At 43.0% G+C, this 18,170-nt stretch overlaps 1 protein-coding gene across 2 annotated transcripts in view; it reads right to left on the bottom strand.

The window, feature by feature from the left end:
• LOC139576260 (lysosomal acid phosphatase-like) overlaps positions 1–6,891 on the bottom strand; it is a 32,864-nt gene extending 25,973 nt beyond the window's left edge. For both annotated transcript variants that reach the window (XR_011675079.1, XM_071402092.1), the window contains exons 1-7: positions 6,692–6,891; positions 6,023–6,118; positions 5,481–5,567; positions 5,051–5,203; positions 4,808–4,906; positions 3,614–3,703; positions 2,810–2,942 (exon numbers count right to left, since the gene is read on the bottom strand). Coding sequence is in view for 1 of the 2 variants with exons in the window: in XM_071402092.1 (XP_071258193.1) it covers positions 2,810–2,942; positions 3,614–3,703; positions 4,808–4,906; positions 5,051–5,203; positions 5,481–5,567; positions 6,023–6,118; positions 6,692–6,778 (745 nt within the window). In the remaining variant the exon portion in view is untranslated. The remainder of the gene's footprint in view (positions 1–2,809; positions 2,943–3,613; positions 3,704–4,807; positions 4,907–5,050; positions 5,204–5,480; positions 5,568–6,022; positions 6,119–6,691) is intronic.
• Positions 6,892–18,170: the final 11,279 nt, after the last annotated feature.

Below are 18,170 nucleotides of genomic sequence, written 5' to 3'. Positions count from 1 at the left end.
TAATATCATTGTATTGAAGTTACTGCAAGACAGCAAACACAACCTCATTTCTTTTGTGATTTTAGGATGATTGTGCAAATGGTCACATTTCTCTCATGTTGCCAAGGATTTGTGTGAGTGCATTTTCTGTTAAACCTTACTAATGCTTTTGTACTAAAATAACTGTCTTTAAGCCTAGGCATTGTGCTCGAGTTCATTTCTTTAAACTCATAAGATAGAAAAGAGTGTGTGCATTAATAGAGGCCTGTTCTAACTGTTCTGTGTGTGTGTGTAGATTGACCCCATGATGTCTGGGCACTCAGCCAAGAATTGACAGAAATGGACTGGTTCCTCTTAAGTTAACTGGAGACAGTAAAGGTTATATCCTGCACACCAATGATAAAGCTATTCTGTTTGGAGCCTGTTTCTGGGCGAAATATTAATGTTTTGTGTGTGTGTGTGACCAGTACGACCATACATCATCTGGACCATCTGGACCGGTTGTGTTTGTCTTACATTAACTTCAATACAATGGTATTAAATTGTTATGTAGAATACTATCATTCTGTGCTCTTGCAGACATTGATTCAGCTTTGATCTTACTTTAGTAAACAAGCACCATTAGCCAGAGTAGCCTGTTCTCTACGGTTAGAGCACAGACTGTCCGTAAAGTGAAAGGCACATGCTTTCCCAATTTGGGGAAACCGTTGAGCTACTGTTAGGAAGTAACTCCAGACATACTTCCTCTGTCATTCTGGTCTCTATTGTCCTCACTCAGTTGCAACAGACTGAGGCAACCTTTTCACCCAGTTGTCTCCCCTCACACACACATAGTGGCTTGTGAAAGTATTCATCCCCCTTGGCATTTTTCCTATTTTGTTGCCTTACAACCTGCAATGAAAATAGATTTTTTTGGGGGGGTTGTATCAATTGATTTACACAACACGCCTACCACTTTGAAGATGGACATTTTTTTTTTTAAATTGTGAAACAAACTTGAGCGTGCATAACTATTCACCCCCCCCAAAGTCAATACTTTGTAGAGCAACCTTTTGCAGCAATTACAGCTGCGTGTCTCTTAGGGTATGTCTCTATAAGCTTGGCATATCTAGCCACTGGGATTTTTGCCCATTCTTCAAGGCAAAACTGCTCCAGCTCCTTCAAGTTGGATGGGTTCTGCTGGTGTACAGTAATCTTTGTCATACCACAGATTCTCAATTGGATTGAGGTCTGGCCTTTGACTAGGCCATTCCAAGACATTTAAATGTTTCCCCTTAAACCACTCAAGTGTTGCTTTAGCAGTATGCTTAGGTTCATTGTCCTGCTGGAAGGTGAATCTCTGTCTCGGTCTCATATCTCTGGAAGACTGAAACAGGTTTCCCTCAAGAATTTCCCTGTATTTAGCGCCATCCATCATTCCTTCAATTCTGACCAGTTTCCCAGTCCCTACCGATGGAAAAACATCCCCACAGCATGATGCTGCCACCACGCTTCACTGTGGGGATGGTTTTCTCAGGGTGATGAGGTGTTGGGTTTGCGCAAGACATAGCGTTTTCCTTGATGGCCAAAAAGCTACATTTGTCTCATTTGACCAGAGTACCTTCTTCCACATGTTTGGGGAGTCTGCCACATGCCTTTTGGCGAACACCAAACATGTTTGCTTACTTTTTCTTTCTGGCCACTCTTCCGTATAGCCCAGCTCTGCGGCGTGTACGGCTCCAATCTCCACTGTGGAACTTTGCAGCTCCTTCAGGGTTATCTTTGGTCTCTTTGTTGCCTTTCTGATTAATGCCCTCCTTGCCTGGTCTGAGTTTTGGTGGGCGGCTCTCTTGGCAGGTTTGTTGTGGTGCCGTATTCTTTCCATTTCTTAATAATGGATTTAAATGGTGCTCCGTGGGTTGTTCAAAGTTTCTGATATGTTTTTATAACTCAACCCTGATCTGTACTTCTCCACAACTTTGTCCCTGACCTGTTTGGAGAGCTCCTTGGTATTCATGGTGCCGCTTGCTTAGTGGTGTTGCAGACTCTGGGGCCTTTCAGAACAGGTGTATATATACACACTGAGATCATGTGACACTTAAATAAAGTCCACCTGTGTGCAACCTAACTAATTATGACTTCTGAAGGTAATTGGTTGCACTAGATCTTATTTAGGGGCTTCATAGCAAAGGGGGTGAATACATATGCATGCACCACTTTTCCTTTTTTTCTTTTTTATAGAATTTTTATAACAAGTTATATTTTTCATTTCACTTCACCAATTTGGACTATTTTGTGTATGCCCATTACATGAAATTCAAATAAAAATCTATTTAAATTACAGGTTGTAATGCAATAAAATAAGAAAAATGCCAAGGGGGATGAATACTTTGCAAGGCACTGTACATAGGGTCACGTGTTTTTGCAGATGCTTGAATGGGATAACTTGACTATATAAGGCCGGGTACTCTTTGTACAGGAGGCTCTCACTCCATTTCACCTGTGTGGGTGGTGCAACCAGCTTCCTTATTATAATAAGTTAATAAAAAAAGTGATATTTTGATTATTGACTTTGCCTCTCCTCATTATTAGTTATAGATATAATTTCCACCACATGTCTGTTCTATTCATTCCATTTCTATGCATTTAAACCTATCCGACAGGTGAAATCCAGATAGAACATTTGAAAAACTGGGCCCAGGTGTGGGGAAAAGGAAACCAGAGAGGTGGGACAGGACAGTTACCTACAGGTCCGCAGCCTTGGCCATCACTAAATAGCACATACAAAGGGAATGTAGACAGCTAAGCTAAAACAAGTTTCTGCCCTTCCCATTCTGACAGTTGGCATTACCTCCTTGGAGCCGGCTTTTCTCCTGATGCTTGTAGACCTCAAACATGATTTCAAAGCCAAAGTCCTTGAGCTTCCTCAGATCATCCATGATGTTAGGGGTCACCCAGTCAGGAGCGGTCATGTTGTGCCTTGCCTGAAATTACATGGATGGAGAATGAAAACTAAAAGACCAATATAATCATGACACTGCATCAAGGTGAAATTACACAACAATGTTTGTAAGATAATTCAATTCAATCTACATGCTGTTGTCTCTAAAGTAAAATAGCATGATATTGCTACCATTACAGTTTAGAACATCGAATAAAACAAGGTTACCAAGGTAACCACCAATAAAATGAAAGTAGAGGCTACATTTCTTATTGAACACATTTCTTGATATACAAATACTTGTTTTGATCTGTCCGGAGACAATCTATGACCACATTGCTGCATTTGTGTCTCCCCAACCATTTCCAAATGTCTTTACATGGCAGGTTGATTTCAGCTGACCAGAGTAGACTGACATATGACTTCCCGCACATCTCAACAGTCTTAATTAAGGCTGATTAGCCACAGCACCAGCTCACAGTTCTGTTTTCACTTTCATAAACCACTGTGGTTCCTCACTAGCAAAATTTTTGCCTGTGGTAACATTTCACATACTAACTTAAAAGTTTAACATTCACTTAATCTGCATGATTTATGGCAAACTGTACGGTGGAAATTCTGTAACATTTCTCAAAATATATTCTGCATGGATAGTAAGCAAAGTGATAAAACTGTAAGGAATTATAGCTATTTTAGCTAATACAAGCTGCTTACCTCACAGAAAAGGGTGTCATAGACACTCCAAACAGTCTCAATGTTGGTGTTCTTCAGACCAGTTCTCTCCTGTATCATTGTTATTAAGTCCTGTAAGAGCAAAGGATCAAACAATGATAATCTAGACAAGGGGCATTCAAAGTTAAGATTGATGAGCTGTGTCAACATGTGTGGTTGGCAAGTGATGGAGAAGAAATTCAAAACAAGGTAAAAACTTGGCAACAGCAAACATGCCATCCCCCACAAATTATGCAGCGCCACCTAGGCCAATCAGTGTAATTTTGTAAATGGCGGATCTCTATGCCAAGACGCATTATTCACCCAAGTCTCGTCAAAATCGGGCAAGTGGTTTCTGAAATATCACGTGGGTTAGCTAGACTTGTATCCCTGAGCACGTGTACCGAAATTAACACTCGGAGTCAAACAGATCAAGAGATGTAAACGTGCCCATTCTAGCGCCACCTTGTGGTCGATATGAATGTTATTGTATATGTTGAGTCTTCAATTTTATTTATTTTTTATATAGCCCTTCGTACATCAGCTAATATCTCGAAGTGCTGTACAGACAGTCTTGACAGTGTTTGAAACGTGTACTAAATTTTGTTAAAACACGAATATCCTTGACTGATTTATATGAATTTACGTGCCAGACCACACCCATATGAATGTATAGCGGCCATGTTTTAGGTACTAGTCTGGAAAGTATTGCGTTGAGACCTTTGTCCATAGAGGCCACATATCATGTTTCGTGCTGATCATCAAACGGTGCCAGAAGAGTAGCGTTTTTCAAAAATGTCTTAGTGGCAGAAAATTCATCTTAGGTCCCTGAGGCAAATTTGATCCTTGTGAGGAGAGGCACCCATGTCCAGAATTTCATGACTTTAGGTCAAACGGGGTTAGGGACGTGACCTTTTAAAGTTAGCATTTTTCAATCACTTGTTATAGCGCCACCATCTGGCCAATCAGTTTAATTTTGTAAATGCAGATCTCTGGCAAGATGCATAATTCACAGAAGTTTCATCAAAATCGACCCAGAGCTGCCTTTGATATTGCGTGTGACGAACGAAAATACAAATGTACTAACGGTTTGTGCCTCACAAACCATAGACAGTTAACGAAAAGGTAATCACTTTTCATAGGAATAAGTCTCTAGCCTCATTAGCCAGTCTTCACCTTAATTTCAGTGACACTTACTTTGTATAGAAATGTCACGTTGAGGTACTTTTCTGAGCGTTCCGTCTCATTCATGAGGATTTTATAACGAGGGCAACCCGGAATGGGAAACGACAAAAGCTGAAATATAAATACATTTTAGATGGAAACATTAGTATGGAGGTAGTCAATAACTTACTCTTTAAAACAGAATCATATTCAGAATGTATTTTGTGGCAGCTGTCCATCTTTGGATGTCACCCAAGACCTCAGCACCCTGCTCACCCTCTCCTCAGCCTGGGGTACAGTGTGAACAGGAATAGGCTGCCACTCCAGTGTTGGGTTGAAGACCTGTGATCCATTGGGAGGGTACAATCCAGCCAAGTTGGCCTCTGCACTCATCAAGGTCCGGTCATAGTCTGTGCTTCTCACAGAAATCTAGACAATGAACAATAGGAGGGGTAGTGGTTATCACTGAAACAAGATACTTATTTTTGCAGTTGTGGCTACAGCCTAGAGTTGGTTTTACTTACTTCAAGACCTAGTGCATTACTGGAAGAGAGTCCATTATTTGGACAGAGTGCACAGTTTGTTTAACATGGGCGATACAGACAATACAATTTGCAAATCTTTATCTTCACTTTTCTCATTGAAATGATTGTGTGACAGAGATAGTACCATCATAGTTTCAACAAGGAACTAAACCATAAATTACCTCACGTCGGTCATAGGTATCATTAAGAAAACCCTGATAGCGTTTCTGCAGCGCCTGTCCCAGCTCAAAGTGCTGCCTCATTCCTTCCTGTAGGGATCATAGAAACGGTGTGCTATTAGTACAACAGGAACCACACCCGTCAGTGCATCAGGATCCTTCCTCAACACTCATTCTAGCTTAGGTAAAAGTTAGAGGTATCATTCCACTCCTTATCAAGTTGGCAGGTAGCCTAGTGGTTAGAGCGTTGGGCCAGTAACCGAAAGGTTGCTGGATCAAATCCCCGAGCTGACAAGGTACAAATCTGTACTTCTGCCCCTGAACAAGGCAGTTAACCCACTGTTCCTAGGCCATCATTGAAAATAAGAATTTGTTCTTAACTGACTTGCCTAGTTAAATAAATAAATCAAGGTTAATGGACTTGCCCAGTTAAATATAAAAGATGAAAAGCTAAACATGGCATTAGCATGACACTGGGTACAAGCAAAACAGGTTCTGAAATTTAGGCTAGTGTTATTCAGTCAAAATACATTTTTGGCCTTTACCTGCGAGAGCTGTCCAAAGCCCTGAGGCCAAGAGCTCTCCTGGTAGCGATCAGTAGGGTAGGCTTTGACAGGCGATCGGTCACCATGACGGTAAAGCTAGGTACAAAATGTAATAGGATACAGACATAGTTCAACATTTAACATCTATTAAAGTCACCCAAACATGATATTCTAGGCAAGTGACAAACTGGTTGGACTAGCTGTTCCATTTCCAGCACAAGCAGCATAAAGAAGTCCAGCGAAACCCACACCACAATTAGGCTAAACTTAATAAATGTGTATTTTGTCTTGCATTAACATCGCCACACTTACTAAAGCAAACTCAACATAGTAACAATCCAGTATCGTGGTTCATCCAATAAAAAAAGTGAATCTTATTTGTGACCGTATTAGTCAGTTGGTTAACGTTACGTGAAATAGTCATTGGGGTCACACAATTAACGTTAGATTGTACAGACCTAAAACAGGCAACGGTGAATCCTTATTAGCTTAACGTTAGCTAGATACAAAGCACTAACTGTCCAGACTCGATATTGTTTAACAGAGCCAAGGCTAACCAACAGCAAAACCTGTTTTGCTAGCTAACGTTATTTCCTCTTGCTGGCGAACTTCATCTAGACAAGTCAACTTGCATTTCAACTATATACGCTAGATAACTAGCATACTCACCACAGTTACAAATGTCAGTCTTCTGTCTCCAACAACTTTGCCGAATACAACGAACAGTGTCAATAATAGCAATACAGTGGAGTTCATCTTCAACGTCTGGTCGGTTAGAAACTGTAGCTATAAAACAACCATTCAGAATAGAGTTGTAGGCACAAACAAGCTAGAGATTAACTTCTTCGGTGGGGTTTATCGGCGGTTGGCATCCAACGTTATGGTGCGTTACCGCCACCTACTGTACTGGAGTGTGGGCCAGAGACAGGGAGAAACGAAATCCTACCTGCAAGCCCCGTTGCTCTTAAAAAAGACAACATATTTTAGACTATATCTAATGATGTGCCTACTCAATATACTCTTTAAACTAATTTCCTGTATCCCCTTCTCCCTCATATCTCATGCTCTCCCTTTCCCTCCAATAATGTCCACACTGTATCAATACATGCTCTACGGTCTCTGTTTCCTGGCAATACTCACATTTTCCAATGTTGGATGCTTTCCAATCACATGCAAGGTCTTATTAAACTGGCTGTGTCCCACCCTTAATCTTGTAAATATAGCCTCCTCTCTTCTGTCCCTTCCTGCCGTTCTCCCCTCCCCAACTTTTCTCTGTACTTGAAATAAATGCCTGCCATTAGTATCTCTATTCCACTGCTCCTGCCATTTCGCCACCATCACTGTCCATATCATTCTTTTTGCCTCTGCCTTGCTCATTGAAACTACCACATCAACATCCTCACTACTTAGTGCTTGTTAAGCCAGTACATCGTCTGCCTCGTTCCCCTCCACTCCCACGAGCTGGGACCCATGTAAATATTATCTGTATACCCATTTGTTTACTCCTGCCATGGGTTTGTAGCACCTCATAAAGCAGGTCGTCTGCTACATGATATAAAGGACTGGAGACTCCTTAGCACTGTACATGAATCTGAGCAAATAACTACCCTTTCTGGCTTAACTTCCTCCACCCACTGCAAGGCCAACAGTATGGCCATCATCTGTGCCGTATATACAGCCAGATGATCTGTAATACGTTTCCTAACTCTCACCCCACATTCCTGCACTACAAATGCTGACCCAATACGTCCTGTCCTTGGATCCTTTGAACCATCTGTGTATATGGCCACAAAAGTCTGATACACAGTATTCAGACGTCTCTTAAACAAATCAAATGGATCAACACCCTCCCCATCTTTCCCTAGTCTCTCCAATACTGCTAGATCTACTACTGGAGGTGGGAGTAGCCATGGTGGATTCACAGGGATAGCTACCGTTGGATTAAACTCCCTTCCATACAGTCCAATCTCCTTCGCCTGGGTATTACCCACCCACCCAAAGCTCGTTTTCTGTCTTCGCTCATGTTCCCAGCATGCCTGAAATCCCTTTCGCAGGATGAGATACCCCATGTCCCTGTAGGCTGACCCAATAATTCATTGCCAGCTGCTGTCTCCTAATCTGCAATGGCATTTCCCCCATCTCCACTTGTAGTGCAGCCACTGGGGACGTCCGAAACGCCCCACTACATATTCTGAGTCCTTGTCGCTGTATGACATCTAGTCTTTCCAATGATGTACGGGCTGCCAAACCATACACTATACTTCCATAGTCTAATACAGATTGGATCAATAGAACATATATGGTCTTCAATGAGGCACACCCAGCCCCCCACTCCTTCCCTGTCAGACAGCGAATCACATTTAGTATCTTCTTACACTTCCCACCACTCTCTCAATGTGTTCTGCCCAAGTCATTCTAGTATCAAAGTATACCCCAAGGAACCTGAAGGCCCCCACCCTCTCCAAGTTTCTCCCATATAACCTCAAGCATACATCATCTCCCACCTTTCTCCTGGTAAAGAACACTGTCCGAGTTTTCTACAGAAAACCTGAATCCCCACATTAATGCCCACCGCTCGACCTCATCAATTGCTTCCTGTACCTTCCTGACTATATATGGCACATTTCTTCCTCTCTTCCATAAGGCCCCATCATCTGCAAATAACGACCTCCCAATATCCAGCTGTGCCGGAGAGTAAACACCATTGATCATGATTGAGAACAACAGAGGACTAATCACACTCCCCTGTGCTGTACCATTATCCACCATGTAGCTGCCTGAGAGACTTCCCCACCCTCACCTGGATAGACCTTCCAAACAGGAAATCCTTTATCCAGTTGTACGTTCTTCCTCCTACCCCCATAATATCAAACTTGATTAACAACCACTCCTTCCACATCATACACTTTCTACACATCAAAAAATACAGCTACAACAGTCCTTGTTCACCTGAGCCTTCCTGACCTCTGCTTCTCAGCAGAGCACTGGGTCCATTGTTCCCCTACCCTTCCTGAATCCGCTCTGATGTGGCGATACTAACCCCCTGCTCTCCAGGAAGTAAGTTAGCCTCTCCGTTATCATACGCTCCATAATCTTACATACATGTGATGTTAAGGCTTTTGGCCGATAGCTTGTATGCCTCGTTGGGTCCTTCCCCGGCTTCCGGATTGGTACCACTACTGCCTCCTTCCAGCTGCCTGGTAGTTTCCCCTCCTCCCACACTGTTGTACAACACCAATACCTTATCCAGTGCCTCATCACTAAGATGGGCCAGCATAACACAGCACACCTCATCTTTCCCAGGTGAAGTTAACCCAGCCTTACATATTGCCCTTTTCACCTCTGCCATTGTAAATGGTGCATTCAACGCATCATTTACATCCTCCCTCCTATCCAGCACTCAAGGATGCTTCTTTCTTGTTCTCGCTCTGCCCCTCTGACAAATTTGCCGAGATATGCACTTGGACAAACGCTTTGGCCATCATCTCTGCCTTCTCATCTGTTACTGCCACATCCTCCCCACTCGTCAACACTGGATAATCCCACTCCCTTCTGACCCCACTCATCCTCTTAAATCATCCCCCACACTTCTACCACTGGTGTCGCCCTTCCAATGGTGTCACAGAACCGACGCCAACATGACCTCTTTGCCTGACGAATTGTTCTCCTCAGAGCCTGGGCCTGCTTATACTGAATCAGATGTTGGAAGTTGTCCTTTTCAGTGCTCTAAATGCCCTGTTCCTACTCCTCACCATTGCCCCACACTCCTCCGTCCACCGTGGGACTGCTTTCCTCCTCCCTGAACTCTTAGGTATCACCTCAGTAGCTGCCCCCACTAAAGCTGCTTTCACCCAGTTATTCATACTATCCACTTCCCCTCACAAATCCACCCAAGCCATCACCCGCTCACTTAACTCCTGAAACTGATCCCACTTTGCCCTTTCAAACACTACTCCATCCACTGATACCTCCTCCTCCCTCTGGCTTACTGTGCATACTATGGGGTAATGATCACTTCCTACTGTCGACTCCTCCCATACCTCCCACTCACAGATTCCTGCCATCGCACTAGATACCAGAGTGAGGCCCAATGCAGACTCTTTCCCTGTAACTACATCAATCCTAGTCCCTCGGCCATCATTCAGGCACACCAGATCTTTAACTTCGATCAGATTTTCCATCACTTGGCCATTTCCATCCATCCAGAGCGTGTTGTCCGTCCGTCCCCCCAGAGCGTGTTGTGGGCATTAAAATCCCCACATCACCTTACTTCTATCCTGGCTCTCCACCCTCTCCAACTCTTCTAGGTCCAATACCTGACACGGATTATAGTAGTTCACTACCACTATCATCCCTACTCTCAACCACACCTCCACCACCACATATTCCTGTCCAATACCTTCGCCTAGCATCCTGTAGGGAAGTCCTTGCTTTATGAAGGGCCCCCCCCCCCCCCCCAGAATATACGGGCTATCTGCCCTAACTCCACCCCTTGTTGCTTGCAATCTATGAACATTCACTAGAATGCATCCTCTCAAATGGTCTCTTACCTCTTGAATGCTAATGCTCACAGGCACTCCTGTTATCACCCTTTTAATCCACTGCTTCCCTGTTTGATCATTCCATCTGCTCGACACCACTTTACACTTCCCTATTTGCTTCACTCCGAGACCTTTCTCCCTCTGCGTCATGTCGTTACAGAACACCAACTCCTATCTCTTAACACTTTAGCATTTACAACTTCCCCTATCAACTCCTTTATCACAGCCGTCAACCTTTATCGTACTCATCGCCCCTACTCCCCCTTCCTCCCTAAATTCAGAATCACTTGATGCTCCTCCTCACCTCCATGCTCCACTCGCGTATGTCTAATCTTCCCCTTACTCTACACGTTCTACCCCCAGCGTTAGAAACTATGTTGCTCTTCTCAAAGACTGTCTCCATAGACCGCTCGCTCCCCTACTCTCCCGCTTTCTTTTTCTTACTCCCTCCTTTATTTGTACCACTACGCTCCATATTTGCTTCACTTTCTTCTCCATCACTATCTCCTACCATCTCTAACCCAGTCACAGCACAGCTGTGCCGAACCGCCGCCACACGAGTAAGGTTTGATTGTTTGTTTTTCCTCCAATTCTAACTGTTCACACAACGTAGTTTAGAAAACGCCGTCCCCAGCGAGTCTTCGTTCTTTGCTCGCAACTAGAGATTAAGGGGCGGGTGAATTATGAAAAAACTATGGAAGGCCCTTCCATAGATTTCAACCTTTTAGACTTCCATAAAAAACATGTATGTAACATCACACTTTTTACTGGAGTCTTGACCAATCCCCATTATTTGACTCGTCAAATAAATAAGCTTTTAATTTGACACGTCAAATAACACAATTATATTATAGAATGTTGTGTGTGATGAATTTGCATGTGCAAGACAAGCGCCACCACTACTATCAGTAGCACTGTCAAAGCTGTACAAAAAAAGTATGTAAACAAGCACACACTGGCCACGAACGACGTGTTATCAATACCGCGTTGGTACCTAGCTAGCACCAATACAACAAGCCTGAAAACAATGACCAGTACAAACTGCAGTCATTTTCATTATTCTTAACAATGATTTAGGAATCCTTGTGAGTAAGTATTAGTTAGATGACCACTTATTTGTTCGCCAGCTACTTAACCCTGTTGCCCAAAGCTAACATTATAATCAGCCAGCTAGCTTCATCTGGCTAGTGGGAAATCCTATGCATTAACATTACTTGTATATTTCCTCAGCGTAAACAATCTACTGAGCAAATGTCAAATAGGCTTTTTACCAAATTACCGTACGACAGAACACGTATTCACCCTGCACACCCTAATTGACAAACGAAAACAAAGGCAAAGTCTTCATGATTTGGTATGAGGGCCTGCTATACAAATGGATGGAAAGTGCTGTTGGGGGCTTAAACACAAATCCATATAGACAAACAAGTGTACGGTTACAATTGGCAAAAAAAGCACTTCTTTCCACAGGGCCGGGGGGGGGGGGGGGGGGGGGGGAAGACATGGATGCAGCTTATGCCCCACCCTCAACATATATCAATGAATTGGCGAGGGCACTAGTACCGTCTGCAGCACCCCGCCTCACCCTACTAGAATCTGAAGTCAAATGTCTGATGATTTGAGGCTTCTGTCCCCAACCAAGGAGGGCCTACAGCAGCACCTAGATCTTCTGCACAGATATGGGGGATTTTCCAGTGCATGTGTTGTGCGTCTGAGTGGTGAACACAATCAATGTGGGCTTGGGGGGAGGCCATTGTGTGTTTGTGTGACTGAGCCATTGTGGGCTTGAGGGAGGCCGTTGCCTAGTCCTGTGATTGTCCTTGGACATGCATTATGAATGTCTATTATCTTTTGTATCGTTGCTATGGTTACGCCACCAATATAATCTATTCCCTGAAGTATGTGCCAAGAAGAGGAGGAGACCAAGTAAAGCTGGGCGCAGACAGACTAGAAGTAAGATTAGGAAACAGTGGCGGCAGACTACCAAAAGATGTGGATCATTTACAAAGAGAAGTGAATATGTATGTTGTCTCAAACTGAAACTGTATATAAAGTGATCCGAGTCTGGTAGCGGCAGTTGCTCCATGGACCAGCTCGGCTTGTTACTTTGTAATAAAGTCTATTGAATTCACAAGCTCTGGTGTCAGATGTTTTTAAGAAGTATTTCCATGACAGATTCTGTCAGACCTGACAGTAAATCTCAGTAAGACAATGGTGTTCCAAAGGTCCAGTTGCCAGGACCACGAATACAGATGCCATCTAGACACCGTTGCCCTAGAACACACACACATAAAAAAAAACTATACATACCTTGGCCTAAAGATCAGTGCCACAGGTAACTTCCACAAAACTGTGAACAATCTGAGAAACAAGGCAAGAAGGGCATTCTATGCCATCAAAAGGAACATCAAATTCAATATACCAATTAGGATCTGGCTAAAAATACTTGAATCAGCTATAGAACCCATTGCCCTTTATGGTTGCGAGGTCTGGGGTCTGCTCACCAACCAAGAATTCATTAAAAAAATGGGACAAAATTTACTATATGCCGAATTTTGCAATAATATCCTCAGTGTACAACATAAAAACACCAAATAATGCATGCAGCCGATACTCGCCAATTATCCAAATCCAGAAAAGAGCCGTTAAATTCTACAACCACCTAGGAAGGAAGCGACTCCCAAACCATGCATAACAAAGTCATCACCTACAGAAGATCCCCCTAAGCAAGCTGGTCATATGTTCACAAACAGACACCAGAGTCCCAAGACAGCAAGACAATTAATCCAAACAAATCATGAGAAAACAAAGGGAATTACGAGGCCGATTGGAAAGAATTAAAAAAATAAAAATAAAATAAAGTCTAATCAAATGCTTGGAACGGAGACGATGGGAGTCGAGAAGCTGGTGGTGAGTTTAATGCAAACATGGAACTAAGGATGCACGATAGACCGATTAGCTAAAAATGACAACATTAATATCGGCCGATGTCTAGTTTAACGCCGATGTGCAAAACCGATATCAAATCTGACATGCATACCTATATAATGTAGGTACGTGACAACACCCTGTATACTCCACCACGGCCGCACTGCTAATGCACGCACATACACACACGACCAGCCCCGAATACAACCACCTAGCTGCATCACAACCATTGATCACTACTGCAGTACTACTTTAAAAAGGCTGCAGAACACAAACATTGCACATTGTTATAAAACTTCTACAGAACACACTGAATTTGTCATGATTGAACTACCTCACAAGAAGGCTAGAGTGAAAAAGAGATTCTAAAATATCCACAAAACTCACTGAGACAGAACTGTCCAACTGCTGCTCGGGGTCAGCTGGCTGGCTTTAAGTCATGGGAGTACACCTTTAAAAAAAAAAAACAATGGTTGAACACCTCTCCAAAAATAGAAAGTAACCTGTAAGAGAGCAGCACAAGCCATCACGAGTCATCTACATCACCTGAAGCCTTGAGAAAAAGATCCTATAATATCCACAAAGCCAGCCACTTTGAAGCCAGCCACTTTGACAGAGTGGCTGGCTTCACTCTGTCAAAGTACTGGACAGCAACATTAGACAGGAAAAAGTGACATTAGAAATATAGGAGTAAAATAATGGTAAGTAAGCAAGTTATAAGACATGTCTCAACTTCCTTATTGGAGGAGCAATTTTCTCAACAGCTCGCTTTTCTCTGCAACTCTATCGATCACCATGTCAGTATCCAGGGCCATTAGGAAGTCCTTCTCAGTGGCCATCAGCATGAAGGCCTCTAGGTGTTCTTGTGAGGAGAGTGCTCCTGAGTCTGCTCTTGATATACTTTAAGGTAGAGAAACTCCACTCACAAGCTACCTGGGCAACTGAGAGGGTGAGTAGGAATCTCAGCATCTGGTAACACAGTGGACATTATTTGCAGGATGAGCAGCATGTATTCTTCATTTCCACCACATATTAATTTCCATTAGGGCCATCCTCCACTGTTCCTGGTCATGTATTCCTCAAATCCTGAACTTTTCAGTCGTCTATTCCACTGCACAGCGAGGCTTCTCAGCTCACACTGCAAATTGTCAGTTGCTCGGCTATCATATCGAAGCAAACATTTGCTGAGTGTCACGCCCTGGCCTTAGTTATCTTTGTTTTCTGTATTATTTTAGTTAGGTCAGGGTGTGACAGGGGGGATGTTTGTGTGTATTTGTCTCGTCTTGGGTGGTTGTATTGTATAGGGGGTTTTGTAGAGTTTATGGGGTTGTGTTCAGTGTAGGTGTCTAGGTATGTCTATGGTTGCCTGAGTGGTTCTCAATCAGAGACAGCTGTCTTTCATTGTCTCTGATTGGGAGCCATATTTAAGGCAGCCATAGGCATTAGGCTGTTGTGGGTAATTGTCTATGTCTAAACGTTAGTAGCTTGTGTGTGCACTTTTGTTTTGTAGCTTCACGGTCGTTTGTTGTTTTGTTTGTTTGTAAAGTGTTTCGTTTCGTGTTCATCTTCTTCGTAAATAAAAAGAGGATGTATTTATATCACGCTGCGCCTTGGTCCACTCTTCCTCAGAAAGACGATCGTGACACTGAGCTCTTGAAGACCATTGGATGTTATTTGGGAGAGGTTTCTAGGGTCCAGAAGGGTGTCATGAGACAGAAATCACCTGTGGATACTATCTGTGACTTTATCCATAATTTGATTGTGGACCTGAACTTTATAGGTACTATCTGCCTCTGTCAAATTTTCATCTTGAGCCATCTCTCCAGACATGATTTTCTTCTTTCTTGCCCTTTTCTGTGGCAGAGTGGCTTCCACCTCCAGCTCTGTCCTCATCCTGTTCTTTGATCTTCTTATTTGCAAACTGAACAAATGTGTCTGTGGCTGCCTTAAGGGTGTCAAAGTCACTTGACATGCCTTTCAGGGTTCCTGTGTAGCCACAACCATTCGATGGGCAGACAGGATGTCCATTCCACTTGTCTGCAGGTATTTGGACAGCGGTGACGTGTTCTCAAATATCCAAAGAAATATTTGAGCCGTCAGTGTCGTCTCATACCGGAGAAGAGCCTCAGTAAATCCGCTTTCCTTCACCCAAACAGTTGTCTTCATGTTGGCCTGTCCTTGTATGGCTGATAGCGTGAGGAGTACTTCAACATAGAGACCCTGGTCTGGTTTTCCAAAGACCTTCATCAAAGCACTATCCTTAGTCCACCAGCGTGTTTCTCCGATCGGAGATAGGCATCTGTGTCGCGTGTCCTGGCTCTTCTCCCACACATCCATCCTTTGGTAGGATTCATCGAGTAACACAGCAATGTCATTAAGGAGCACAAACAGTGACCCAGTTAAGACAATTTCAGTTGTGTCAGACAAAATCAGATTCAGGACATGTGCATAGCACCATACATGCCCTTGATTGGGGGACTTTGAGGATAACAGAGTAGAGAAACTCTTATATTTGCCCTGCATATTTGATGCTCCATCCGTAGCATTGCCAATGCACTTGCTCATGTCTAATTTGATTTTATCCACGACATCTGTCAACAACCAGACAAAGTACTGTCCAGTGGATGCCTCACACTTCACAACAGCCACAAGCCTCTCTTGTACGACATCTGTCACATCTCAATGACAGAGCACTGGTCTTGAGAAGTTATGTCCTGAGTTGTGTCGATCTGGGCAGAGAACATTCCAGCTTGCTCAATTTCACTTATCATGGTCTCTTGGATAATGCTCTGAATTGTGTGAATGACAGTATTTTTTGAGAGGAGTGTGACTAGAGAACCTCTTGCCCCAGACTGATGTAGGTTCTTGCTTTTCTCAATGAATTCGGTGAGATGTTCTTTCAAGAACACATACTTTCCCAGCAGTATTATCATCTCCAAGAAATTACTGTGATCGATACTGGTGTCCTCTAATGCATACGCAGCCTCAGACTGCATCCCCCTGTAACTGAGCGCCCTCTTGCCAATGACTTTCACTATGTCTACGACAAGTTCCAGCACTGCTTCCCCTGCGTACCTGCTCTCTGTGGGCAGACACCTGACTGTCACTGAGCAGACTTTGAATGTCTGCTTTGGAGGACCTTAAAAAGTATGCCTCAGCACTACTTCTGTGGATGTTGCTCTTCTCAAGCTCTTCTACCCTTTGGGGAACATGTTTCCAATCCGTCATTCCACTCATAAAAATACTGCTGTTAGTAGGCGTCGCAAATGCCATACAAATTGAACAGGTTTACACATAGCTTTGATTGTATGACAGCCATTTTCGATTGGTACCGTCTTTAAAACAGAAAACCCTCTGTACCACAGAATTTTTGGATTCCTGCATAGGGTAGAAACAATGTTTAGGTCATCTGACTTTGGTCTCTTGAAATAATCAAAAGTTGGTCTAACCTTCCCTGGCTCCCTCTTCCACTGAAACGGACCTATCATCAACCTGGATATGAATAAAATAATATAAAAAGGCCCAATTTTTAAAAACTAAAAACACCGCCCCACTATTTCATATCAAGTGATTGAATGACAACACACAATTTTTTTGTGTGACTTCACTCGCCATTCACACCGTGAGTTTCAATGCATTGTCTAGAAAGAGGGGAAGTGGTATTAACCGGTGGCGATGAGGATCATAGTTAGCAAATCACTGTTACCATATTCTCCCGCACAAAATATGAATTTGAGAGGGAAAGGACTTGATTGGTTTTACAATATGTACACTATTTGCAACCAAAGTCGGCGAAATCTAGGGATCCAGAGCGTTGCTAGGCGTCAAATTGAGTTTTTCCGCTATCCGGTTTTAACACCCAGTTACTGAACGTCTTTACCTCAATTTCTTCTGGTACATTTACACAGCAGTAGCTGACCAATAGTATTTGCATTTCACTCAAATTCGGATCAAATCAAATCAAATCAAATTTTATTAGTCACATACACATGGTTAGCAGATGTTAATGCGAGTGTAGCGAAATGCTTGTGCTTCTAGTTCCGACAATGCAGTAATAACCAACAAGTAATCTAACCTACAATTCCACAACTACTACCTTATACACACACAAGTGTAAAGGGATAAAGAATATGTACATAAAGATATATGAATGAGTGGTGGTACAGAACGGCATAGGCAAGATGCAGTAGATGGTATAGAGTACGGTATATACATATGAGATGAGTACTGTAGGGTATGTAAACATAAAGTGGCATAGTTTAAAGTGGCTAGTGGTACATGTATTACATAAAGATGGCAAGATGCAGTAGATGATATAGAGTACAGTATATACATATGAGATGGGTAATGTAGGGTATGTAAACATTATATTAAGTGGCATTGTTTAAAGTGGCTAGTGGTACATTTTTACATATATAACATGTTGTATTTGGAACACATTTAGTGCAGCCGAAACGGTAGATATGTGCCCATCTTTGGCTTCGCTGTCCTCTCAGTCTACTCTTTCGCCCGCAAACCGGGTTGTGCCATCTTCCTCTTGCCGGTCTAGCACTTCAATGTTAGCGTCCGTGTCAATAGTACTACTACCACCGAATAAGTCGGTTCGTTTTTTTCCATTCACTTGCATTTGAGTGAAGACTTGACTCGTCTCTTAACTTGTCAGCCCCACCCTCACATTT

The sequence above is a fragment of the Salvelinus alpinus genome, chromosome 5 (genome assembly GCF_045679555.1).
Source record: "Salvelinus alpinus chromosome 5, SLU_Salpinus.1, whole genome shotgun sequence".
NCBI classification, from domain to species: Eukaryota; Metazoa; Chordata; class Actinopteri; order Salmoniformes; family Salmonidae; genus Salvelinus; species Salvelinus alpinus.
The sequence above is the reverse complement of the archived record's forward strand: the minus strand, read 5'-3'. Positions and strand labels throughout refer to the sequence as shown.